At 45.9% G+C, this 21,439-nt stretch overlaps 2 protein-coding genes across 7 annotated transcripts in view; one reads left to right on the top strand and one right to left on the bottom strand.

The window, feature by feature from the left end:
- The window catches only part of PPP2R5A (protein phosphatase 2, regulatory subunit B', alpha), a 69,203-nt gene extending 64,949 nt beyond the window's left edge, over positions 1-4,254 (top strand). For 3 of the 4 annotated variants that reach the window (XM_014538797.1, XM_005865167.2, XM_014538794.1), the window contains one exon: positions 3,058-4,254. In XM_014538797.1, coding sequence (XP_014394283.1) covers positions 3,058-3,190 — 133 coding nt within the window. In that variant the 3' untranslated portion in view covers positions 3,191-4,254. The remainder of the gene's footprint in view (positions 1-3,057) is intronic. The other variant, XM_014538796.1, reaches the window with a different exon arrangement.
- Positions 4,255-5,940: 1,686 nt separating this feature from the next.
- The window catches only part of TMEM206 (transmembrane protein 206), a 42,719-nt gene continuing 27,220 nt past the window's right edge, over positions 5,941-21,439 (bottom strand). For 2 of the 3 annotated variants that reach the window (XM_014538798.1, XM_005865165.2), the window contains exons 3-8: positions 16,409-16,618; positions 15,312-15,463; positions 11,707-11,849; positions 11,196-11,340; positions 8,339-8,446; positions 5,941-6,807 (exon numbers count right to left, since the gene is read on the bottom strand). In XM_014538798.1, coding sequence (XP_014394284.1) covers positions 6,646-6,807; positions 8,339-8,446; positions 11,196-11,340; positions 11,707-11,849; positions 15,312-15,463; positions 16,409-16,618 — 920 coding nt within the window. In that variant the 3' untranslated portion in view covers positions 5,941-6,645. Of the gene's footprint in view, positions 6,808-8,338; positions 8,447-11,181; positions 11,341-11,706; positions 11,850-15,311; positions 15,464-16,408; positions 16,619-21,439 lie in introns of all 3 variants that reach the window. The other variant, XM_005865166.2, reaches the window with a different exon arrangement.

Here is a 21,439-nt window from a genome sequence, read left to right as displayed (position 1 = left end):
AGTAGGGAACATGCAGGAGGCAGCCAATCAATGATTCTCTCTCATCTGTGATGTTTCTATCTCTCTCTCTGTCCCCTCCTCTCTGAAATAAAAAAAAAAAATTTGAATTAAAAAATATATTAGAAAACTGAATTCCCTGATACATTGTAAAGATCAGACACCATGATCAAGTAGGATTCATCCTAGGATGTAGGGATGCTTCTACACCTATAAATCAATCAAGTGATATACCACATAAAATGAAGGATAAAAATCATGATCATATCAATAGATGCAGAAAAAGCATTTGATAAAAACTCTCAGCAAAGTGGGGATAGAGGGAACATACCTCAACATAAGAAAGGCCATATATGGCAAACAGACAACTAATATCATACTCAGTGGTGCAAAGCTAAATGCTTTTTCTTTAAGATCAGGAACAAGACAAAGATGTCTACTTTCCCCATTTTTATTGATTATTGGAAGTCCTAGACACAGCAATAAGACAAGCAAATAAGAGGTATCCAAATTGCAAAGGAAGAAGTAAAACTGTCATTTGCAGATGACATACTATAGAGAGAGCACCCTAAAGAATCCACCAAAAAACTATTAGAACTAAAGTAGCAAGATACAAAATTAATGCTGAGAAATCAGTTGCATAACAATCCCACTTACAAATGCATCAAAAAGGATAAAATACCTAGGAGTAAATTTCACCAAAGAAGTATAAGACCTATACTCAGAAAACTAAGACACTGAATTCAGAAAGAAATTGGAAAAGATACAAATAGAGGAGCAGTTTCTATCGAAATACCAATGGCATTTTTCATAAAAGTAGAACAAATAATCCTAAAATTTATATACAACTACAAAGAGCCAAAGAAATCTTGAGAGAAGAATAAAGTTGGAGGTGTCATGCTACCTAATAAACTATACTACAAAACTATAGTAATTAAAACAGGATGGTACTGGCATGAAAACATAGATCAATGGAACAGGTTAAAGAGCCCAGAAATAAACCACACCTATATGGCCAATTAATCTATAATAAAAGAAGCAAGAATATGCAATGGAGTAATGCCACATTCTTTAAAAAATGATACTGGAAAAACTGGACAGACACAAAAGAATAAAACTGTGTCACTTTCTTACACCATATAGAAGAATAAACTCAAAATGGATTTTAAGACCCAAAACCATAAAACTCCTAGAACAGTGGTTCTCAACCTTCCTAATGCCGCAACCCTTTAATACAGTTCATGTTGTGGTGACCCCCAATCATAAAATTATTTCCATTGCTACTTCATAACTGTAATTTTGCTACTGTTATGAATCGTAATGTAAATATCTGATATGCAGGATGTATTTTCATTGTTACAAATTGAACATAATTAAAGCATAGTGATTAATCACAAAAACAATATGTAATTATGTATGTGTTTTCCAATGGTCTTAGGCGACCCCTGTGAAAGGGTCGTTCGACCCCCAAAGGGGGCGCTACCCACAGGTTGAGAACCGCTGTCCTAGAAGAAAGCATAGGAAATAAGCGCTTTGACATTGTCTTAGTAATTTTTTTTTTTCAGGTTGAGAACCGCTGTCCTAGAAGAAAACATAGGAAATAAGCCCTTTGACATTTTCTTAGTAATTTTTTTTTTTTTGGATATTTCCTCTAACAAGAGAAACAAGAAAGTACGTACATCAAAATAAAATAAAAAAACACCTACTGAATAGAAGATACTTGTTGCCAAGGGGTTAAAATCTAAACTACATAAGGAATTCATACAATTTAACACACACACACAAAGGATGGAGGACTTGAATAGAAATTTTCCCAAGAACACATACAGATGGCCAACAGACAAAGGAAAAGATACTCAACATCAGGGAAATGCAAATTAAAACCACAAGGAGATATCTCCTCACACCTATCAGAAGGGTTATCATCAATAAATTGACAACCAAGCATTGGAGAGGATGTGATGTTGAGAAATCCCCTTGAAAACGGAGATTCTACACAAACATGGATGATTCGTGGTGGCTGGTGACATGGCTTCATGTGCCTGAGTCTAGAGTCCCCACTGGAGGGGAGGAAGAACCCAAGAAGAACCCTGTGCTCTGTAAATTGGTGCGGCCACTATGGAAAAAGTATGGAGATTTCTCAATTAAAAATAAATATATGACCCATCAATTCTACTTTCACATATCCAGAGAAATCCAAAATGCTATTTCGAAAAGATGTATGCTCCCCCATGTTCATTGAAACATTATTTAAAATAGCAAAGTTATGGAAACAACCTAAGCATTCATTAATAAGACAAATGGAAAAAGATTGTTTTATACAATGGAATATTACTCAGCCACAAAAAAGAATGAAATCTTAACCATTTGCAGCAACCTGGATGGACCTAGAGGGTATTATGCTAAGTGAATTGTGTTAGATAAAGACAGATACATCTGGTTTTCCTAAATATATGGAATCTAAAAAACAAAATAAATCAAGTTTCATAAAATGCAGAGAGCAAACTGATGGCTTCCAGATGTGAGGGTGGTTGGGGGAATGGGTAAAAAAGGTAAAGGGATTACGTACGAATTGCCAGTTACAAAAACAGTCACAGGGATGTAAAGTACAGCATAGGGAATATAGTCAATAATATAATAACTATGTATGTTGTCAGATGGGTACTAGACTTACCAGGGTGATCACTTCATAAGTTATGTAAATGTCCAGTCACTATGTTGTACACCTAAAACTAATATACTTTTGTATGTCAACTGTAATTGATAATTAAAATTTTTTTTTCAATTTAAAGTATTTTTTAAACTGTAAAGCACCAATGATATAGTGGGCACGGTGGTGGTAGAGATAATATGTAGAAGAGGCAAAGCAGGTAGTAACTTTTGTTTGGCACAGGAGAAGCAGATGTAGGAGAGTGACAAGGAGTAATGAGGTGCTCCAGGTGACTGCCCTCAAACACCTTAGTAGAGGGATTGAAGTGCAATGTGGATGAACTATGTTTTCTAGCAAATTGCCAAACTGTGTTCTTCAGGTTCTGAAATAAAATTTTGCTTTATCTACAGAGAGAAAAAGAAGGAATTGGAACGTGAAGAATTATGGAAAAAATTAGAGGAGCTAAAACTAAAGAAAGCTCTAGAAAACCAGAACAGTGCTTACAACATGCACAGTATTCTCAGCAATACAAGTAATGAATAAAGAGAAACATGCCACCCCTGTGGGATAGGCACAGTTTTGTACACTTTTTTAAAAAATGTAAAAATCATGAAACCTCAACAGTATAATTAAAAGGTCAATTTTTTTCTGGCAACTGTAAATGAAAAAATATATGGACTAAACATAGCCCTGTGCTATATCATGGCCACAGTATATTGTAACATTTGTCTAATCATTGATTTATTGTGTCACATCTGAAGTTTCACAGAAATGAACTTTATCATCTATAATATGAGTGAGATAATTATGGGAGTGGTAAGAATTATGACTTGAATTCTATTTTGATTGTGTTGCACATAGATATAGTAGTCTGCTCTGTATATTTTTCCCTTTTATAATGTGCTTTTCACATTGCTGCAGACCTTAGTTACATCCTGGGAAAAAAGTATTTCCTAAATAAAACTAAGGTATAATCCTTACCTTTCCCTTTGTCCCTCTCAGAAATATGATGGGGGGAATTACCTGCCAAAAGCCTCTCTTCATTAGAAATATTACTGTACCCTGGAATTGGAGCAAAAAACTTAAATCTCCAGGCTTTTTAAAGCACAACTTATAAATAAAAGCTAGGAAAGTAAACCAAATTCTTCAGATTGCTCCTCATGATCCCCCTTATCTGCAACTCCCCAATGATGAGCACAGATTAGTGGGGGCAGCGCAGGTGAACCCGCAGCCTGCCTCCCAGTTCATTCCTCTTCCTCCCCTTCCCCACGGCTGAAGGCAGGGCCCTTCCAGCCCTCAGCACCTGCCCTCCTCCAGTCCCTCCTGATGGGGGCTCCGTGTCCCACAGTGTGGTGACACCAAGTGCTCCTTGCCACTGCCTGGCTTTACTTAAAGGAACTGCAGTTGGCTTCTGTAGCGTTCTAAGAAGGTTGACTATAGGGGTCTTGTATGTTTTTACTTGGTCAAGTATTTCTCATAAATTTTGTTATCAGAGTACCATTCCAATCTCTTAACTTGCAGTTGTGTGGAAAACTGTTTTGTAATGAAAGATCTTCATTGGGGGATTGAGCAGCATTTAATAAAGTCTATGTTTGTATTTTGCCTTATCTCATCACTGCATTTTTTAACTCTAAGTTTAGGCATTCAGAAGAAGCTGCCCCCCTTCATATATATACATACATCATTCATACATATGTATATATATATATATGAAAGTTTAAGGCAAGTTGCAGGATATAGTCTAAAAAATAGGAAGATTGTGCCAGATTGAGTGTTCCAGCCATTTACCAACATATATCTGTTTTACAGAATATTTGCATAAAACCCGAAGTTCTAGGATATCCTTCATGTCCTTTTATGTTCAGAGGATGGATTTTACTTACCTTAAATGTTAGTTTCAATTAAAATAGACCCAGGAGGATAAATCTGAAAATCTGTAGTAACAGTTTTTGTGAGGGGCAGGGAGATTGTAGCAGAATCAGAGGTCAGGCGTTCTCAAAGTTTTTAACGACTGGTGTCTGATTCCACCCTTTCATACCCACGGAAAGCTCTAGCACAGGTTCTGCACACTATTCCCAGGTCCTTGTAAAAGCAACCCCCGTCGCTCTGTGTGGCTCCCGAGAATGCTTCCTTCTCAGTCTGTGGCTCATATTTCATGGTGTTCCCAAGCAGCCACCTTACCTGAGACATCCAGATCACGGTGCTCTTGCCGGACCCTCCACACTAACCCACGGCCAGCCGGCACTGCGGACAGCTGGGGCGGCGCAGACAGAAGAGTGATCCGACTGCAGAACAAGAATGAAAGGCAAGCCTTTCCAGACAGTGAACGTTGGGGCTAACTGTCCATTTGTGGACGGTTTAGGCGCACACGTCTTTTACTGAAGAGCAGCCAGAGTGGACTTGGGCAGGCTGCAGCTAATAGTTGTTAGCTGCTTTTCTTTGATGAGTTAGAACTGCTCACTTCCTAGTTATCTGCTGACTCTAAAGCACAATTCAGAGGTCTCAACTTTCCACAATATAGAAAATTCAGTTTCAGGCTGTTCATTGGAGCAAACTTTATTAGCCATTTTATAAATATTAACTAATATTAAAGTGGTGTGTCATTTTCAGAGATACTTTACGAATACACATCTGGTTTTCAATACTGTTAATGTATGCTTTTATGCCTGGCTTTGCATTTGCCTTACAGCAAGATTTTTAGAGAGGAGACCTAGGCTAAAGTTTGAATTTGCATGCCCCATGGCAGCAGTCGCCAACCGGTGGTCCTTGAGGTCCGAAAGGTTGGCGACCGCTGCTCTATGGCATAGAAAAGCAGCAGGGAATATTTCTGTACACAAGTTCACTTTTAATAATCCAGCCAAAAACCAGCTTCTTGCTGCTAAGTTAGACATGAGATTTTAAAAAAATACCCAGTCACACATTTGAGTTACCTAAAGGCAGATTATGAAATTCAGGAAATGCCACCAAGTTCTCTTTGGCTGCAAAGGGCATGTAAATAATTTAAAACTCTGGAAACAATTTCATAACCTTAAATCAGCCAGTGGCTACCATGTGAAAAATACTCGGGTGGCTTTGTAGAGTTAACAGCTGATTCATGGGGCTTGAGCCATCATTCTTCCCATCAACTGTCCTGCCCACCCTACCCTTCCCTGGGCGCAGTCAGGCCGTACCTCGGGGTCCAGATCCATCCATCTCAGGAGTCCAGGCTCACACCGCCTTCTATTCGGAGGCCACAGAAGGGAAGTGTACTGGTGCCTACTGATTTAACATATTCATACTGGCACACTGATTCCTTTTGTATTAACCTTACTTTTATTTACCTGTTAATGAAATCATCAAAATACATTGAATAGGCACCTAACTCTGTACATTCACACTAGTGCTTTTGCGTGTTAATCACTCTAAACTCTTATACCTGCATCAACAAAAACTCTAACCAGAGAGATGGCTAGTGAGTCCACAGGAAATCTAATTATAGTATTAGCTTTAAAGGTCTCATTTAACATTTAACAAAGGAGAAAACTTGTCAGAGACCAGACGATGGGAACAGCAGAGATGCCAGAGACATAAGGGTGTTTGTCTTTCCTTGTGTAAAGTGCTCAGGTTTCAAAGCGTGACCCACACATCTCGATAGCCACACCCTTGTCCATCCACTTAAAAACCTCGGGGGGAAAAGCCCAAGGTAAACACAGAGCCTTAACAGCCTGTTGTAGCTGAACTACATACCAAACCAGAAAGAAAGGCAGAGTCGACAAACCTTCAGAAACCAGCCCTAGTTCCATCTTCCACAAACCCTATTCATATGTCCTAGGCAAAACTTCCTTAATAATTTAAGTGCTTAAATAACTTGTAGGTTATCCACTGGATCTGTTCCCCAGCGGCTCCTCCCAGCAGGGCCATCTCTCCAGGTGAGTTCAGGAGGACTGGTAGCTCAGTTTATCAAAGTGGAAGTGGTGAGAACCTCCATTAACGTGGGCAGTTCCATGGACAAGGTGACTTCAGCTTATGTGGTTCGTGGCCTGACCTCTTTTTTTAAGGTATCTCTTCCTAATTTTGATCATCCACTTCACACTCAGTTTGGCAAACTCTGCTGCTTTAAATAATGCCAAGAAGGCCCCACAGAGAAGAGCAATTGTGTTCCAAGGATTGGCTGTGATTATCTGTAAGACAGAACCAACTCAAGTTTATTAGTTTGCTTCAGTTTTGAGTCTTAGGTGATACCAGTATCAATGGGGTGACGAGAAAAGCAACTGGGTTCTAAAATTGTAACTCCACACACTCCGTCATACTTTCATGTCCACAGTTCAGTGTGAGGGGAAAAACACTAAGCCCTCCCTACAACACAGCGATTCCGAAAGAAAAAACGTTTTAAAATAGCCATGCACAAGTAAGATACTCAGTACTGAGCTTCAATATTTTTGGGCCCCAACCAGTGACCTTGCTTTAAGACAAATTTCTCCAAAACTCAACCCATAAGAAGAGCAGCTCCTCTTGTTTTCCTCCCCTCTCGTAGTGACTCACACCTCTCCTCCCGCCCAGTCCAGTGGCCGTCCTTCCACACTCCCCTCGGGACCCCTGCCTCCAGGCTATGCCCCCTTCCCCGCCTGTATGCTTTCCTCCTGCCTGAGCTACCAATCCTCCAAGCTCCTCCGAGCCTTTCTCCGTTCACTCAGCCAAACCCTCCAACGTAGCAGATATTTACCCCACTGTCTCCTTTGAGAGGCACTGACTGTCTGGAATTAGTCCCTTCACAGCTACAGGTGGCTCCCTCCGGAAAGTTGGACTCTCCACGGCCGACATCCTATTTGGATTTCTGAATCCCCATCCTGGTACAGAGCACTGTTCAGTCTAGCAGGGCGACCTCAGCCCACCTGAACCTTGGGTGGCTGCATCGCCTCCACTGTTGGGGACTGTTGTGAAGCTGAGTGACAGCGCCAGGCAGGCCTTGAGCACCGGCCCGTTACAAGCACCGCCCACTGAATATAGGTTAAAAATGCCTGCTCACATGATTTACGTGCAGAGCTGAAGGCGTTTACTCCTCTACTCGGAGTCCTGATTCCCAAAGCCTCGCACAAGCCTGGCCAATGCACGGATAACGGTGGTGGTGGGTGGCCGTGGAGCACGCCCGTGTCACAGAGACCTTCCCTGTGTCAGTCCTGGCTCTGAAATGCCTTCCCGGAGCAAGGCCACGCCAGGACATTGTGTGATGAGCTGAACGCCAATCAGTGTTTCTGGGACTGGCTCTGGTGGATGGCGTCTTACGAATGCTCCTTTGGCAAAGCTGTCTCATTAGTGCCCCTTCAGTCTGAGAATCTGGCATTAACTGATACTCTGTTAATTTTTTATTTGTACCTTTCTGTTCTCTCTTATCACAAATAAGTTCTCATCCTACAGACAACCATTTTAAAAGAATGGCTTCCAAACAGCAGTAATTGAAACAGTAGCTCAATGCTTTCTGCTCAGGTCATTCAATTACTATCACCACTGAGCAGCTCCTCTGTGCCAGGCACTGTGCTGGACACCAGAGAAATGATGAACAAAAGACAAAGTCCCCACCTTCCTGGGGCCACAGTCTAGTGCTGCAGACAAGACCAATTAAACACCAATGACACAGACCACGAATGCCACCAACACAACTGATCTGGGCTAGGAAAGGAGATGAAGAGCCTCTCCATCTTAAACAATACTCACATCTTGCACTTTCTGGATGAAAGGATCTTTCCATTCAAAGACCACAAAAAACAGCTGGGCGCTTTTTTCGGCGGCCGGCCTTTGGTCAATGTAGTTGACCACACTCGTCTAGGAACAGAGGAGAGAAACAGTCACCTGGCCAGGGCCACGGGAAAGGGAGGCATGGCCAGGGGGTCTCAGACCGTGGCTCTCCTCACACCATCTTGGGAGGAGAGAGCCCCACATCTCATACGTACCACACCCTGACCCTGGCACCAGAGCCCGGGCCTTCCCGTGGTTTCCATAGTTCCTTGGGGAAACGAGGGGGATTTGGGATGTACAATAAGTGTTTTTGGGTCGTCACTGATTAAACCATATTCAAAGTGTAAGACTGTGTAAGACTCACAATTAAAAGCCACAAAAATCCTAAACTTCAAAACACTCAATCCTAAGAGCTGCGCATTTTAACCTTGGAGTCGACAGGGACAAGCGCCGCCTGGATCCACGTGGCGGGTGTTCCCCGTGAACGGCGAGTGGTGCTCGGGGAGACCTGGCTGCCCATGACGGACGGGACTGCGTGGTGGCAGGGAGAGCAGACAGGAGCCCAGCCGGAAGGGCTGCGCTCAGCATCTGAACTGAGCCTCTGCTCTGCCTTCCTCACTGAGCCCCGAGAAGATCACAGGAAGCAATACACATGAAAGAACCTTAAACTTTAAAACCTGATATAAAACATTTGAAACTGTATTCAAGTTCCTATGCCCTGCCAAAGGCTTCCAACGGAGACTATAATAAAAAGCACATAAAATGTTCTGCAACGTCTAGGCTGGCGGGGTTGGGCCCCTGTGGGTTCAGGTCACGGCTGGGGCCTGGTGGATGGGACGGCACCTCGCTGTGAGGTGAACACGCGAAAGCTCCTTTCTCAGCTGCTGGGCCCAGACAGGAAAGGCTTGGCGCTCTTGGAGGAAAGGGGAGTAGAAATTCAGGATCTGAGTTATCTTACAAACTAGGAATATCGTAAGGGCCTACTGTCCTGGGAGCCGTTACATCCTAAGGCAGGAAGAAAGCTGTGCCTTGAAGAAACCTGGCTCCATGCCCTTCCCAAAGCTCTACCTGGCGCAGTCCTAGGAGCCGTGGCTTCTGGCCAAGGAAAGCCCCGTCGACCGGAGTGGGTCCTACTCCAACCCAGTGCTTCCTAACGCTGTCCCTTGGAGCCCAGTCCAAATGGACCAGCTCCAAGGAGGAGCAGAGGGTGTGAGCACAGGCCCGTCTCCTCGCAGCCTCTGCAGGCTCCAGCCATGGACACATGGGGTGTGGGTGTGGACTCAGGCAAGAGGCAGAAAGCCACTGCCATGGTGGAAGCCCAAAAGAGTTTGTTAAAGAGTTTGAGTCAAACTGACATCATGTCTGGGAGCAACATCTCAAATCCTCCCTCTTTGTATATTTTTTAATCTAATTTTTCTATTTTTCAATGTTTTATAATGGATGTAGCAATAGGGGTGTGGCCGTGCTTTTGGTGGTCACTGACAAACACCCCTGTCCCTCCCCTCGATCCCCACTGCCATGCCCTTTTCTAAGTTCCTCTTGGCTCTCACGGGGGGAGGGGGGCTGGAGACCCCCATATCTCCTAGCTCCAGGCCAGTGGGGTGAAAGCCTTAGGCACACGGGTCCCATTAGGAAAAATTTCTGAACATGCACCCAACATATTTGTAACTTTAGAAGTGATGTAACATTAGCATTACTGTTCTATTGCTATATGCATTATAAAACACTGAAAAATAGAAAAATTACATTAAAAAAATACAAAAAGAGAGAGGATTTGAGACATTGTTCCCCCAAAATGATGCCAGTTTGACTCAAACTCTTTTATAAAAAAAATTTTTTTAAAGGCCTGGCTGGGTAGCTCAGTTGGTTACCGATTCACCAAGGTTTCGGGTTCAAACCTGGCCAGGGCACATACAAGAAGCAACCAATGAACACATAAACAAAGCAAACAACAAATTGATGTTTTTCTCTCTCAAATCAATAAATTAAAAAGTTAGCTCTGGCCTGTGTGGCTATTGGTTGGACCGTTGTCCTGTCCACCGAAAGGTTGCGGATTTGATCCCCAGCCCGAGGGCGTACCTAGGTTGTAGGTCGATCCCAGGTTGGGGTGCCCAAAGAGGAACCCATCAATGTCTCTCTCTCTCGCCCTTCTGCTCTCTAAAATCAACAGACATTTTTTAAAAAAGAATAACTTGCATAAAAGCAATGTATTTTATAAAAAAGTGATTTTTTTTTTTTAGAAAGCTAGTATTTTACCCCTGCATCCCAATGGACCATCATGCCCATGACACTCAAGAGCCACTGCATCTAGTCTCTCTTCCCTGCAAATACCCAACCCTCTAGGCCAGTGGTTCTCAACCTTCCTAATGCCACGACCCTTTAATACAGTTCCTCATGTTGTGGTGACCCCCAACCATAAAATTATTTTCGTTGCTACTTCATAACTGTAATTTTGCTACTGTTAAGAATCGTAAATATCTGATATGCAGGATGTATTTAGGCGACCCCTGTGAAAGGGTCATTCGACCCCCAAAGGGGTCGTGACCCACAGGTTGAGAACCGCTGCTCTAGGCGGCCGCCAGCCTCTCAGTGCTGGGCTTGCTCGGTGGCATCAGGTGCTGGTCTCTGCACCCCGCAGGGCTCTCTGCTCCCCGTGTGTGCTGGGCCTGGCTGTAACAGAGGGAGAGGCTTGGCATGGGTGCTGCCTACAGAACGCGTGAGCTCCTGCATGGTCCGCTCTCAGCCTCAGACCCTGCACAGAGGCCCCCTCCCTGGGGAGCTCCCCGCCCCACTCAGGCTGCACGACCAGCAGCTTGACCCACCCAGCGCCACCGACCTCCTGCCGGAATTCCACTGCTTCTCGCCCGTCTTCCTCCTTGGTCTCCACCAGGGACATCTTGACCCAGGTCCGGAAGCCCCCGGAGAACTTCCAGCTGGAAGAGGCGCTCTCACAGGCCTGCATGAAGCCCACCCTGTCTGGGCTGAGGGCAGAGGAGAAAGGTCCAAGCTCATCAGGCCTGACGTAGGGTTCAACGCGGCCCACGCACTCCAGCCCCTGCTTCATCCGGTCTCCCTGCTGGCATCGCCAGGACACTGCCCACCGCCTCCTCCAAGCTCTGCTTCTGGGTTTCCAAATGGAGAGGGAGTGGTCGCCCACCTCCAGGCAGGCCGACCCCTGAAGGCCCCAGTGGGAGAATGCCCGCTTCCTCTCGGGCTCCTCAGAGGACTCTGGGCTTCAGCAGTCCTGAGGGCCTGCTGGCCCGCTAGCCTCCGGCCTCCCCCCTGCACCTCCACCCCCACGGGGCTGTGCGAGGCTGGAGCAGATAGAGCAGAACTGGAAAGGCCACCTGTGCAGGAACTCCTGGAAGGAGGAGAAGAGGAGGTAATCGATGGCGCTGAAGTCCTCGCTACTCTGGTTCAGGCGGAACTGGAGGAAGACCAGCTCCCGCTTCTTCACTTCCCGCGGCCCCCGCACGATCAGGGCGGATTTCTGCAGAGACACAGAGGCCAGAATCTCAGCCTGGGAGAGCTGCGCGCTGCTCCTGACCCGCAGGCCAGACACTCGGGGGTGGGCCTGGAAAGCCCAGTGGCCCCAGGGCACGGCCGCCCGCTCCTCCTCAGGGAGCCCGGCTGTGCCGCGTGCACTCTCCGCTGCGCTCTGCAGCTCTCGGTTGAGAAAGGATAGGAACTTCCGTCTGTTTTACGGACAAATGTTGTCTTCCATTCGCTCACTTTCCGGTTAACTCTGCTTATAATGTCATTTGCTTTATGAAGCTCTAAATTTGATGTGAAATCTGCAAATCTTTTTTTTTTAAGGCTTCTGGGTTTTGTTTGCTAAGGAAAATCAAAATTGTATCACTATTCTCCTATATTTCTGTATAGTATCTTTTTTTTCAACCTTTTTTGCATTTAGATCGTCTTGTATTGTGGTGTGAAACCCACCAATGGAGATGCAGGTTTGATGGCTGCGGTTCTCCCCGCTGTGACCTCGGACTGAGCTGGGCGCCTGCTCAGGCTGCTCACCCCCCAAACCTGGCTGTTTTGTACACGTGCTCTTCTCATGCACTTTAACACTAGCTTCAGTTCCATGAAAACTCAACTGGGACTTTTAACTGATGATATTGGGTTGATAGAGTAATTTTGGGGGAAATATCTTAACATCGACTTTTATACAGGCTCTAAGATACGTGAAGAGCACCTAAGACAGTCAGGCACCAAGACACACTCACTCCACACACACTGCGCTTTCCAATCGTTCTCTTACTTTCTGTCGGCCTGATCTGCGAGTTTCTGAGAAGTGTTACACATGCCCTGGGGTCATGGACTTTTTTTTATTTCAGAGAGGAAGAAAGAGGGAGAGAGAGAAACATCAATGAGAGAGAATCATGGATTGGCTGCCTCCTGCGTGCCCCCCACTGGGGATCGAGCCTGAAACCCAGGCATGTGCCCTTGACTGGAATCGAACCTGGGACCTTTCAGTCCACAGGCTGACGCTCTATCCATTCAGCCAAACCAGCTAGGGCAGTCATGGGACTTTTTATTCTAACAGGTTTTGCCTACAATATACAACTGGGAGGCTGCTTTGCACGCAGTGATAGATGGGTGACCGTTAAATCTTCTCAGAAAGAGTGGTGGAGTTGAACCTTTATCCATATTACACGTCCCTCTTTTCGTCCTTTGCACCTGGAATTCCTTTTTAACTGAGGTTAATGTTGTTGCTTTAGTTCTGGTTATTGCAGCCTTATCCCAAGATGTCTCTCTCTGCCCACCTGGCCCCTCTCAGCCTTTCCGCATGGTAAGTGGCAGCAGAGGACGCTGACTGTCCTGTTTCCATGATCCACTTCCTCCTGCAGCCCTAGGACCGCTTCCCCATCCCCGACTCCAGCAGAGCACAGCCGCCTGCTGGCCCCACTCCCGGCCTCAGACGTGGCCACGTGACCAAGTTCCTGGAATGTACAGTGACTCATGCCCCTCCGCATCTTGCCCTCCACGTCTCACCTCTGGGGCCGGCGTGTGCACTCATGCCGTGAGCCAGTGCTGACCACAGGACCAGGACAACGCCCAGGGGGTGGCAGAGTGACCGCCCCCTGCACACCCGGGATCCCCAGAGAAAGACACCGACTTCTCTCTGGTCTCAGCCACTGTGTGCGTTTGGGGCGTCTGCTCTTGTACAGTAGCTTAGCCTAGGCTCTGACCGTTACGTAAATTGTTGTCTGGAACTGGAGTGCATGGTGACAACCACCTACAAAGGAGGCATCAGCTTACCATACGGGCACTGGAAACCTGGCAGGCCGCGAGGAAACACACACAGGTCCTGCAGACCGACAAGGCCGTGCCCCCAACTGTGCCAGGGCAAAGCAGCTGGTCAACATTAACTAGATTAAACCAAGGGCACCAGAGACTGAAAAATAAATGAGAATCTGAAGACGGACAAAGGAGGACCAGATGAGACCTGGGTCACTTCCACGTGGACGTGAGGGCACGCAAACAGCCAGAAGACCACACATTTCCCAAGACATCTCACCGCAAACGAAGGTGCGGGAACAGAAGAACGACAAGCCAACCACCGAGTCCAAGAGCGGGCAGCCCTCAGCCGCTCCTCCACCTCTGCAGCAGAAAGCGGGTGCCCAAAGCTGTGGGCCCCGGGGAGGGCATGCTTCTGATGCCCACTCCAGCGATAGTCACAGGGGACCACCGCCAAGCAGACCTCCCGGTGGACAAGGCCAGGGGCTGGCCAAGACAGGGGCTCTCGCAGGTCCCACCCCAGGGCCTCATCACTGGCCCATTCTTCCCTCCTCCGGGGTCCTCCTACCTGAGACCTGGGCGGGGCTACAGGCTGGGTTGGGGGGGGCGGGGCTTGGTACTCAGGGAGGGGATGTCTCTCAGCAGAAGCCACACAGGAGGCCCAGCCCACAGGCTCCCCTCGCTGTCCTGCACCTCTGTCCTCCTGCACCGAGGGAATCCCCACAGCAGGCCTCTCGCATCTGCTCCAGGCACGGGCTTCCTCCGATCTGTTCACTCCATCAACCTGACCGGACTTGCTGTTTCTATTTCCTGTTCCTCAAACTGTCTGGTCAACCCGTGATACCCTTTCCTGGCTCACAGGGCTCCTGTGGATATTTTATTTTATTCTATTTTTTGCAGGATGGGAATCATTTCAGTGGGATTTTAGGAGGAAGCCTAGAATAAATAGTAACAAAACTCATCTAAGACCCACTCACGGCTCCCTGCCACCCAGAAGCTTGCTTCTCTCATCCGGCCTTACTTCCATCACAGCGGCACCCCCAGAAACACCCAACGCCTGTAACTTCCCAGGGGCACAACACAACACCCTGCTCCTCCCTGTGAGTCTGGGTCCGAGTTCTTCTGCCTAAAAACCTTTCCTTCCTCTTGGGTCTGGAAAACCTGGCTCGGCCTGGTTCAATCCTTTCTGAAACATGGACATGGGTCACAAAAGGGAAGATGTGAGAAATACACATTCCTTCCCTGCCTTCACACCCCGTGCAGGCGCCGCCCTCCCAGCCGCCCACGCCGCGTCCCACGGGCTGCGGGACAGCAGGGCCGGCTGCGGTCCTGGCTCCCGGACCAGCGCTCCTGCTTACAGTGGCTTATTTATTTCAGAATACGAATTCCCAGGCCCCGCGCCCGGAATGATGAACCAGTTGGCCTCGCCTGGAATCTGGGAATGGACATTTTCCAAAACACCCTGGCAGTTTCCCCGAGCAGCCAGGTAGGGGGCCCACTCCGCCCCGACACACGAGCCGGGCCCCTCCTGCAGGACAGAATCCCCCAGGGTCACTCTGACCGAGTGCAGGTGAGCCAGCCACGGCCACGACCCACTTGTCCCCGTGTTCACCGGCCGAGGGCCCACACCAACCACCCGGCAGAAAGAAGACTGGGCCTCGGGTGGGTGCGGGGCCGAGAGAGAACGCTGCCCCGCCCGGAGCCTTACCAGGGTCTGGTTGGAGAAAGGGTCCGTGTAGTTGATCCTCTGGGTGGTGCAGTTCACATCTCCGGGCCGGCCCGGGCTCCTCAGAGGCGGGATGACCTCGTAATGGTGTTTACAGCTGAGCAGCTGGGCCTGACCGGGGTACAGGGCAATCCCTGGGGGTGCAAATGGAAAAGTGAACGTTAGGAGGCACAGGCCCTGACCACACCCTGAAATCATGTCACATTCATTTGCTCACACCCACCATCAGCCTAAGTTCAGGACTCCCTGGTGACTGCAGGGGAGGGAGAAGGAAAAGGCTACAGAGGGGAGAAGCCACATCCTCTGCCCTCAGAAAGCCCTCCTCTAATGAAGGACACAGGCCTCCTCAGGGAGCCTCCCCCGCGCCTGCGCCTGCACCAGAACGCTGCTCTGTGCACGCTGAGGGGGCCTCCGCGCCTGAGCCAATCCCTGGGACCCGCACCCACCTGCAGAGTCAGTGGGAGGCCCCGATGTGGGGCTCCCAGATCTCAGGTTGTCTCTCATCTCCTGCTCTGCTTGGAGCTCCAGGTGTGCCCTCACCCCCCGCCCCCCAAGGCTCCTCATTCACGGCTCTACTGATGGCAGCTGTGCCAACCTCAGGGGCAGAAACACTGCGAGCAGCACATGCCCCAGACCCAGCAGAGCTCAGAGACCAGGAAACCAGACACAGAGTAGCCCACAGACAAAGAGAGCAAAGCCAGGACAGTCTCAGCCACTCCAGAGAAACCCTCAGCCTCCCACACTCACCTCTGCTCTGCTGATCCTCCTCCCAGAAAAACTCTCTTCCCATCTATTAGAGCCCAGCTCACATCCTGCCTCTGTGCAAACGGCTCCTTGCCCACCCCAGTTTTGCAGTGGCCACTCCAGGCTCTGTCTACCTCTCTCCCTGACACAGGACACACTCTACTGGGGGCCAGCGGCAGCTCTCTGGGTGTGTCCCTACACCCAGGCTGTGCTCAGACTCCTCCACCCTGCCCGTCGCACCCAGCACGGGGCTAGGAGTGCAGTGGCAGCTCAGGCTGTATTTGCAAATGGATGCCCCAGACCTGCGCCCTGACACCGGTCCCAGCAGGCTCTACCTGGGGCGTCGTAGAGGTCCACTTCCTTATACGACACAGACATGACGGGGTGCTTGAGTTTCTCGCGGAAGTCTGTGATGGTCTGGTAAACCAGGAAGACGGCCACGGCCATGAGCAGCAGGTAGATGAAGATGAGCAGGACCGAGAAGACGTTCTTCAGGCAGGCCTTGCTGAAGCGGATGCTGCTGGTTGCAGACTCGCTGTCGAGGGCTGAAGGACAACAACACACACGTGACCCAGAGGCAGGGACAGGTGTGGCCGGGGAAGCCGGCAACCTCCAGGCCCCTTACCTGCTTTAGCCAGGGGGCCAGGTCACGGCACACCCGACCGCCCCACCTCAGCCTCCACCGGCACACCTGCCAACATTCACTCAGCACCTGCTCTGTCAGGAAGGGGACCCTGAGCCGAAGGAGGCTCGGTATTGTCTTCAAGGGGTCTCTTCTCTAGAGACAGACAGTTACACTCCAACAAGGGAGCTGGCCCTCCTACCTCTCTGGCCTGAGCCCCCAGCACCCCCAGCGCCAGCTGTGCTAGGTGACCTTCCGTCCCTCTAGCGTGCCCTCCACCCTGAAGCACAGCCTGAGCACTTTGCCCCCCTAGCTGGCTAACTCGTCCTTCAGGGTTCGGTTTAGAAAGGCATTTCCTCGAGGAAGCCTTCCCTGACCCCTAACTTTATCTGGGCTCCCCTCCCTCAGTGCTCTCAGGGCACCCATTTGTCCCCTATCATCACTCTGCAGTGCATTATGCCACAAAACAAGTCTTAAGTAAATGTAATAAGACTAAAATCATATCAAGCATCTTATTAGATCACAATAGCATGAAACGAGAAATCAATTATAAGAAAACTAAAAAACACACATAAATAACATGCTACTACACAACAAATGGGTTAACAATGAGATTCAGGAAGACATCAAAAGATAACTTGAGACAAATGAAAATGAAAACATAATGGCCAAAAAATCTATAGGCCACAGCCAAAACGATTCATAGGAAGGAGGGAAATTCACAGCAATACAGGCCTACCTCAAGTAACAAGAAAAATTCAACTAAACAATCCAATCTTAAACCTAAAGGAACTAGAAAATGAAGAACAATGTCTAAAGTGAGTGGAAGGAAGAAAATAATAAAGATCACAGTGGAAATAAACGAAAGCCTTACAAAACAAAAAAAAAGGATAAATGAAATCAGAAACTTGGTTCTTTGAAAAAGTAAACAAAATTAATAAACCTTTAGTTAGACTCATCAGAAGGAAAAAAAGAGAGGGCCAAATAACTAAAATCAGAAAGAGGAGGACTGACAAATCTACACCAGAGAAATACGCAGGATGACAAGGAAATACCACCAACAATTACATGCCAACAAACTGGACAACCTAGAAGAAATGGATAAATTTCTAAAAATATACGGTCTTTTCAGGCTAAATCAGGGGGAAAGAAAAAATTGAACAGGCCATTAACTACTAACCATATCAAATCAGTAACCAAAAAACTCCCTACAAGCAAAAGTCCAGGAGCACATGGCTTCACAGGTGATTTTTACCAAACATTCAAAAAATAATTAATACCTATCCTTCACAAACTATTTCAGAAAACTAAAGAGGGAAAGGCTCCCAAACTCATTTGAGAAAGCCAGCATTACCCTGATAACAACAACAAAGACACTACCAAAAATGAAAATTATAGTCCAATACCCCTGATGAACATAGATACAAATAGTCTTTAACAATATATTAGAGAACTGAATTCATCAATAAGTAAAAAAGATCATATACCACAATGAAGTGGGATTTATTCACAAGATACGAGGTTGGTTCAATATCCACAATTAATGTGATACACCACATAAACAAAATGAAATATATTCGTCATATGATCATATCGGTAGATTTAGAAAAAGCATTTGACAAAATTCATCCATTTATGATAAAAAAATAAAATAAAAAAATGGGACTAAATCAAAATAAAAAGTTTCTGCATAGCAAAACCATCAACAAAACAAAAAGACAACCTACTAAATGTGAGAAAATATTCACTAATGATATATCCGATAGGGGGTTAATATCCAAACTATATAAGGAACTCAAAACTTATCACCAAAAAGACAATCTAATTTAAAAATGGGCAGAGGACCTAAATAGACATTTCTCCAAAAAGGGCATACGGATGGTCAACAAATACATGAAAAGACACTCAACATCACTAATCAGCAGAGACATACAAGTTAAAGCCACAATGAGATATCACCTCATACATGTCAGAATGGCTATCATCGATAAATCAACAAATAATAAGTGTTGGCGAAAATGAGGAGAAAAGGAAACCCTCATGCACTGTTAGTGGGATGCAAGTTGGTGCAGCAGTATATGAGTTCCTCAAAAAATTAAAAACAGAACTGCCACATGACCCAGCAATTCCACTTCTGGGCATTTACCCAAAGAAATCCAAAAGATATAGCATTCCCATGTTCACTGTACAATTATTTACAATAGCCAAGATATGGAAGAAACCTAATAAACCAATGATAGACAACTGGATAAAGAAAGCCATAGAAAAGAATGAAATCCTACATTCTTACAACACGCATGGACCTAGAGGGTATTATACTAAGTGAAATAAGTCAGACAGAGAAAGACAAATACCATATGATTTTACTTATATGTGGAATCTAAAAAACAAAATAAATGAAGAAACAAGACTCATAGATATAAAGAACAAAATGGGAGGGGTGTGGGGGGACTAGGTGAAAAAGGTGAGGGGATTAAGAAGTACGAATTGATAGTTATAAAATAGTCATAGGGATGTAAAGTATAGCATAGGGAATATAGTCAATAATACTATAATAACTATGTATGATGTTAGGTGGGTACTACACTTACTGGGGGGGGGGGGGTCACTTTGTAAGTTATATAAATGTCTAATCACTATGCTGTACACCTGAAATTAGTATAATAATGAATGTCAACTGTAATTCAAAAATTAAAAAAACAAACACAATGTCTGAGACAATAAACACTCGTAAAGATGTATGTACCTCTATGTTCATTGCAGCATTATTTACAATAGCCAAGACATGGAAACAGCCTTAATGTCCTTCGACAAATAATTAATATATGACACATATATTCCATGGACTACTACTCAGTCATAAAAAAAAAAAGTGTTGCCATTTGCAGCAACATGAGTGGATCTTGGCCCTGGCTGAGTAGCTCAGTTAGCTAGAGTGTCATCCTGATACACCAACATTGAGGTTCGATCCCCGATCCCCGTCAGAGCACATACAAGAATCAACCAATTAATGCATAAATAAGTGAAACAAAAAAATCAATATTTCTCTCTCTCTCTCTACACCCCTCCACTTCCTCCCTACTTCTCTCTCTCTCTCTCTCAAATCAATAAAATAAAGAAAAATTTTTTAAAGACATACATACATGGATGGATCTTGAGAGTTTTATGCTAAGTGAACTAGGTCAGAAGGAAAAGGACACAAACTGCATGATTCCACTCATATGTGGAATATAAAAACAAAAAGGAGACATGCAAAGAAAAAAGCAAACTCATAGACCCGGACAACAGAATGGTGGTTACCAGAGGGGCAGGGCATTGAAGTGAGGACAAGGGTAAAGGAGGTGAAATACATGGTGACTTCCGGAGGCGAACACGCAATACTGTAAACAGATGTCATACTATCAAGCTGTACACCTGAAATTTATATAATGTTATTAACCAATGTTACCCCAATAAATTTAACTTGAAATATAAGCTTTAAATAACAAGATATTAAAGTATTTGTCATAATTATTTCATGTTACTTTATTTAAAAGCACAAAAGCAGGATCAGCACAGAACTACGGACGTGTCCTAGGCTGGTGGCGACAAGGAAATCGCCCATTCTATAGTTCTACCAACACGCAGTGAGCACCAACTCTACATGCAAGACACTGTGCGAGGCGCTTTGGGAAGATACAGAGACCAGGACTGATGGTCTGTGCTACAACTGCTACAGGATTCAGAGCATGTGAAATGTGAAATGTGAGGCTTCCTTTACTCAGAAGAAAGAAGGGAGAGCATGTGGAGAAAGGCAGAGGTCAGCAAAGGCTTTGTGGAGGAGGTCACATGGCTCTGTGCCTAAAGCATCAGGAGGACTTTGAGGAAGAAGTAATTTGGGTGTTTTATTCACTAATGTTCTGAACTGAAAGACCAGAAATCTAGCCCAGTTGTTAAAACCATGAGATGTAGCCCTAGCTGGCTTGGCTCAGTGGATAGAGTGTCAGCCTGCAGACTGAAGGGTCCTGGGTTTGATTCCGGTCAAGGGCACATGCCCAGATTGTGGGCTTGATGCCAGCAGGGGACGTGCAGGAGGCAGCCGATCAATGATTCTCTCTCATCATTGATATTTCTATCTCTCTCCCTCTCCCTTCCTCTCTGAAATCAATAAAAATATTTTTTTAAAAAACAACACACACACCATGAGATGTAGAGTCAGAGTGATTTGGGTTCCAGCTCTACTACTAACTATTCTGTGATCTCAGGATAAGTTACTTAATGACTTAAGCCTCACTTTCTTCATGTGAAAGGAAATAATCATCTCAATGTTATAGGATGCCTAAGAGAAGTATATAAGAGAATGTTGCAAAATGCATTACAGTACAGAGTGCCTGCTCAATGGATTAGTTACTGAAGAAACAGAAAGTACCCTCTACACCATAAAAAAAACAAAAGCCCTCAATGATGAAGCTAGCACAAATGAAGACCATGGCACTACAACTTCTTAATAAGGAATTAGAAAAAAATAGCAAGAAAAAAATAAATAAATAAAAAATAAAATGGGAGAAACCAAGATGGCGGCATAGGTAAACACCGGAGATTGCTGCCTTGCACAACCACTTCAAAAATACAACTAAAAGATGGAATGGACATCACCCAGAACCACAGGAAGGCTGGCTGAGTGGAAATTCTACAACTAGAAGGAAAGAGAAAAGCATACCGAGACTCAGAGGAGGCGCAGTGCGGAAGTAAAATACTAAGGTGC

Source organism: Myotis brandtii, unplaced genomic scaffold, assembly GCF_000412655.1.
Source record: "Myotis brandtii unplaced genomic scaffold, ASM41265v1 scaffold197, whole genome shotgun sequence".
NCBI lineage: Eukaryota > Metazoa > Chordata > Mammalia > Chiroptera > Vespertilionidae > Myotis > Myotis brandtii.
This window is presented reverse-complemented; position numbering and strand designations above follow the sequence as displayed.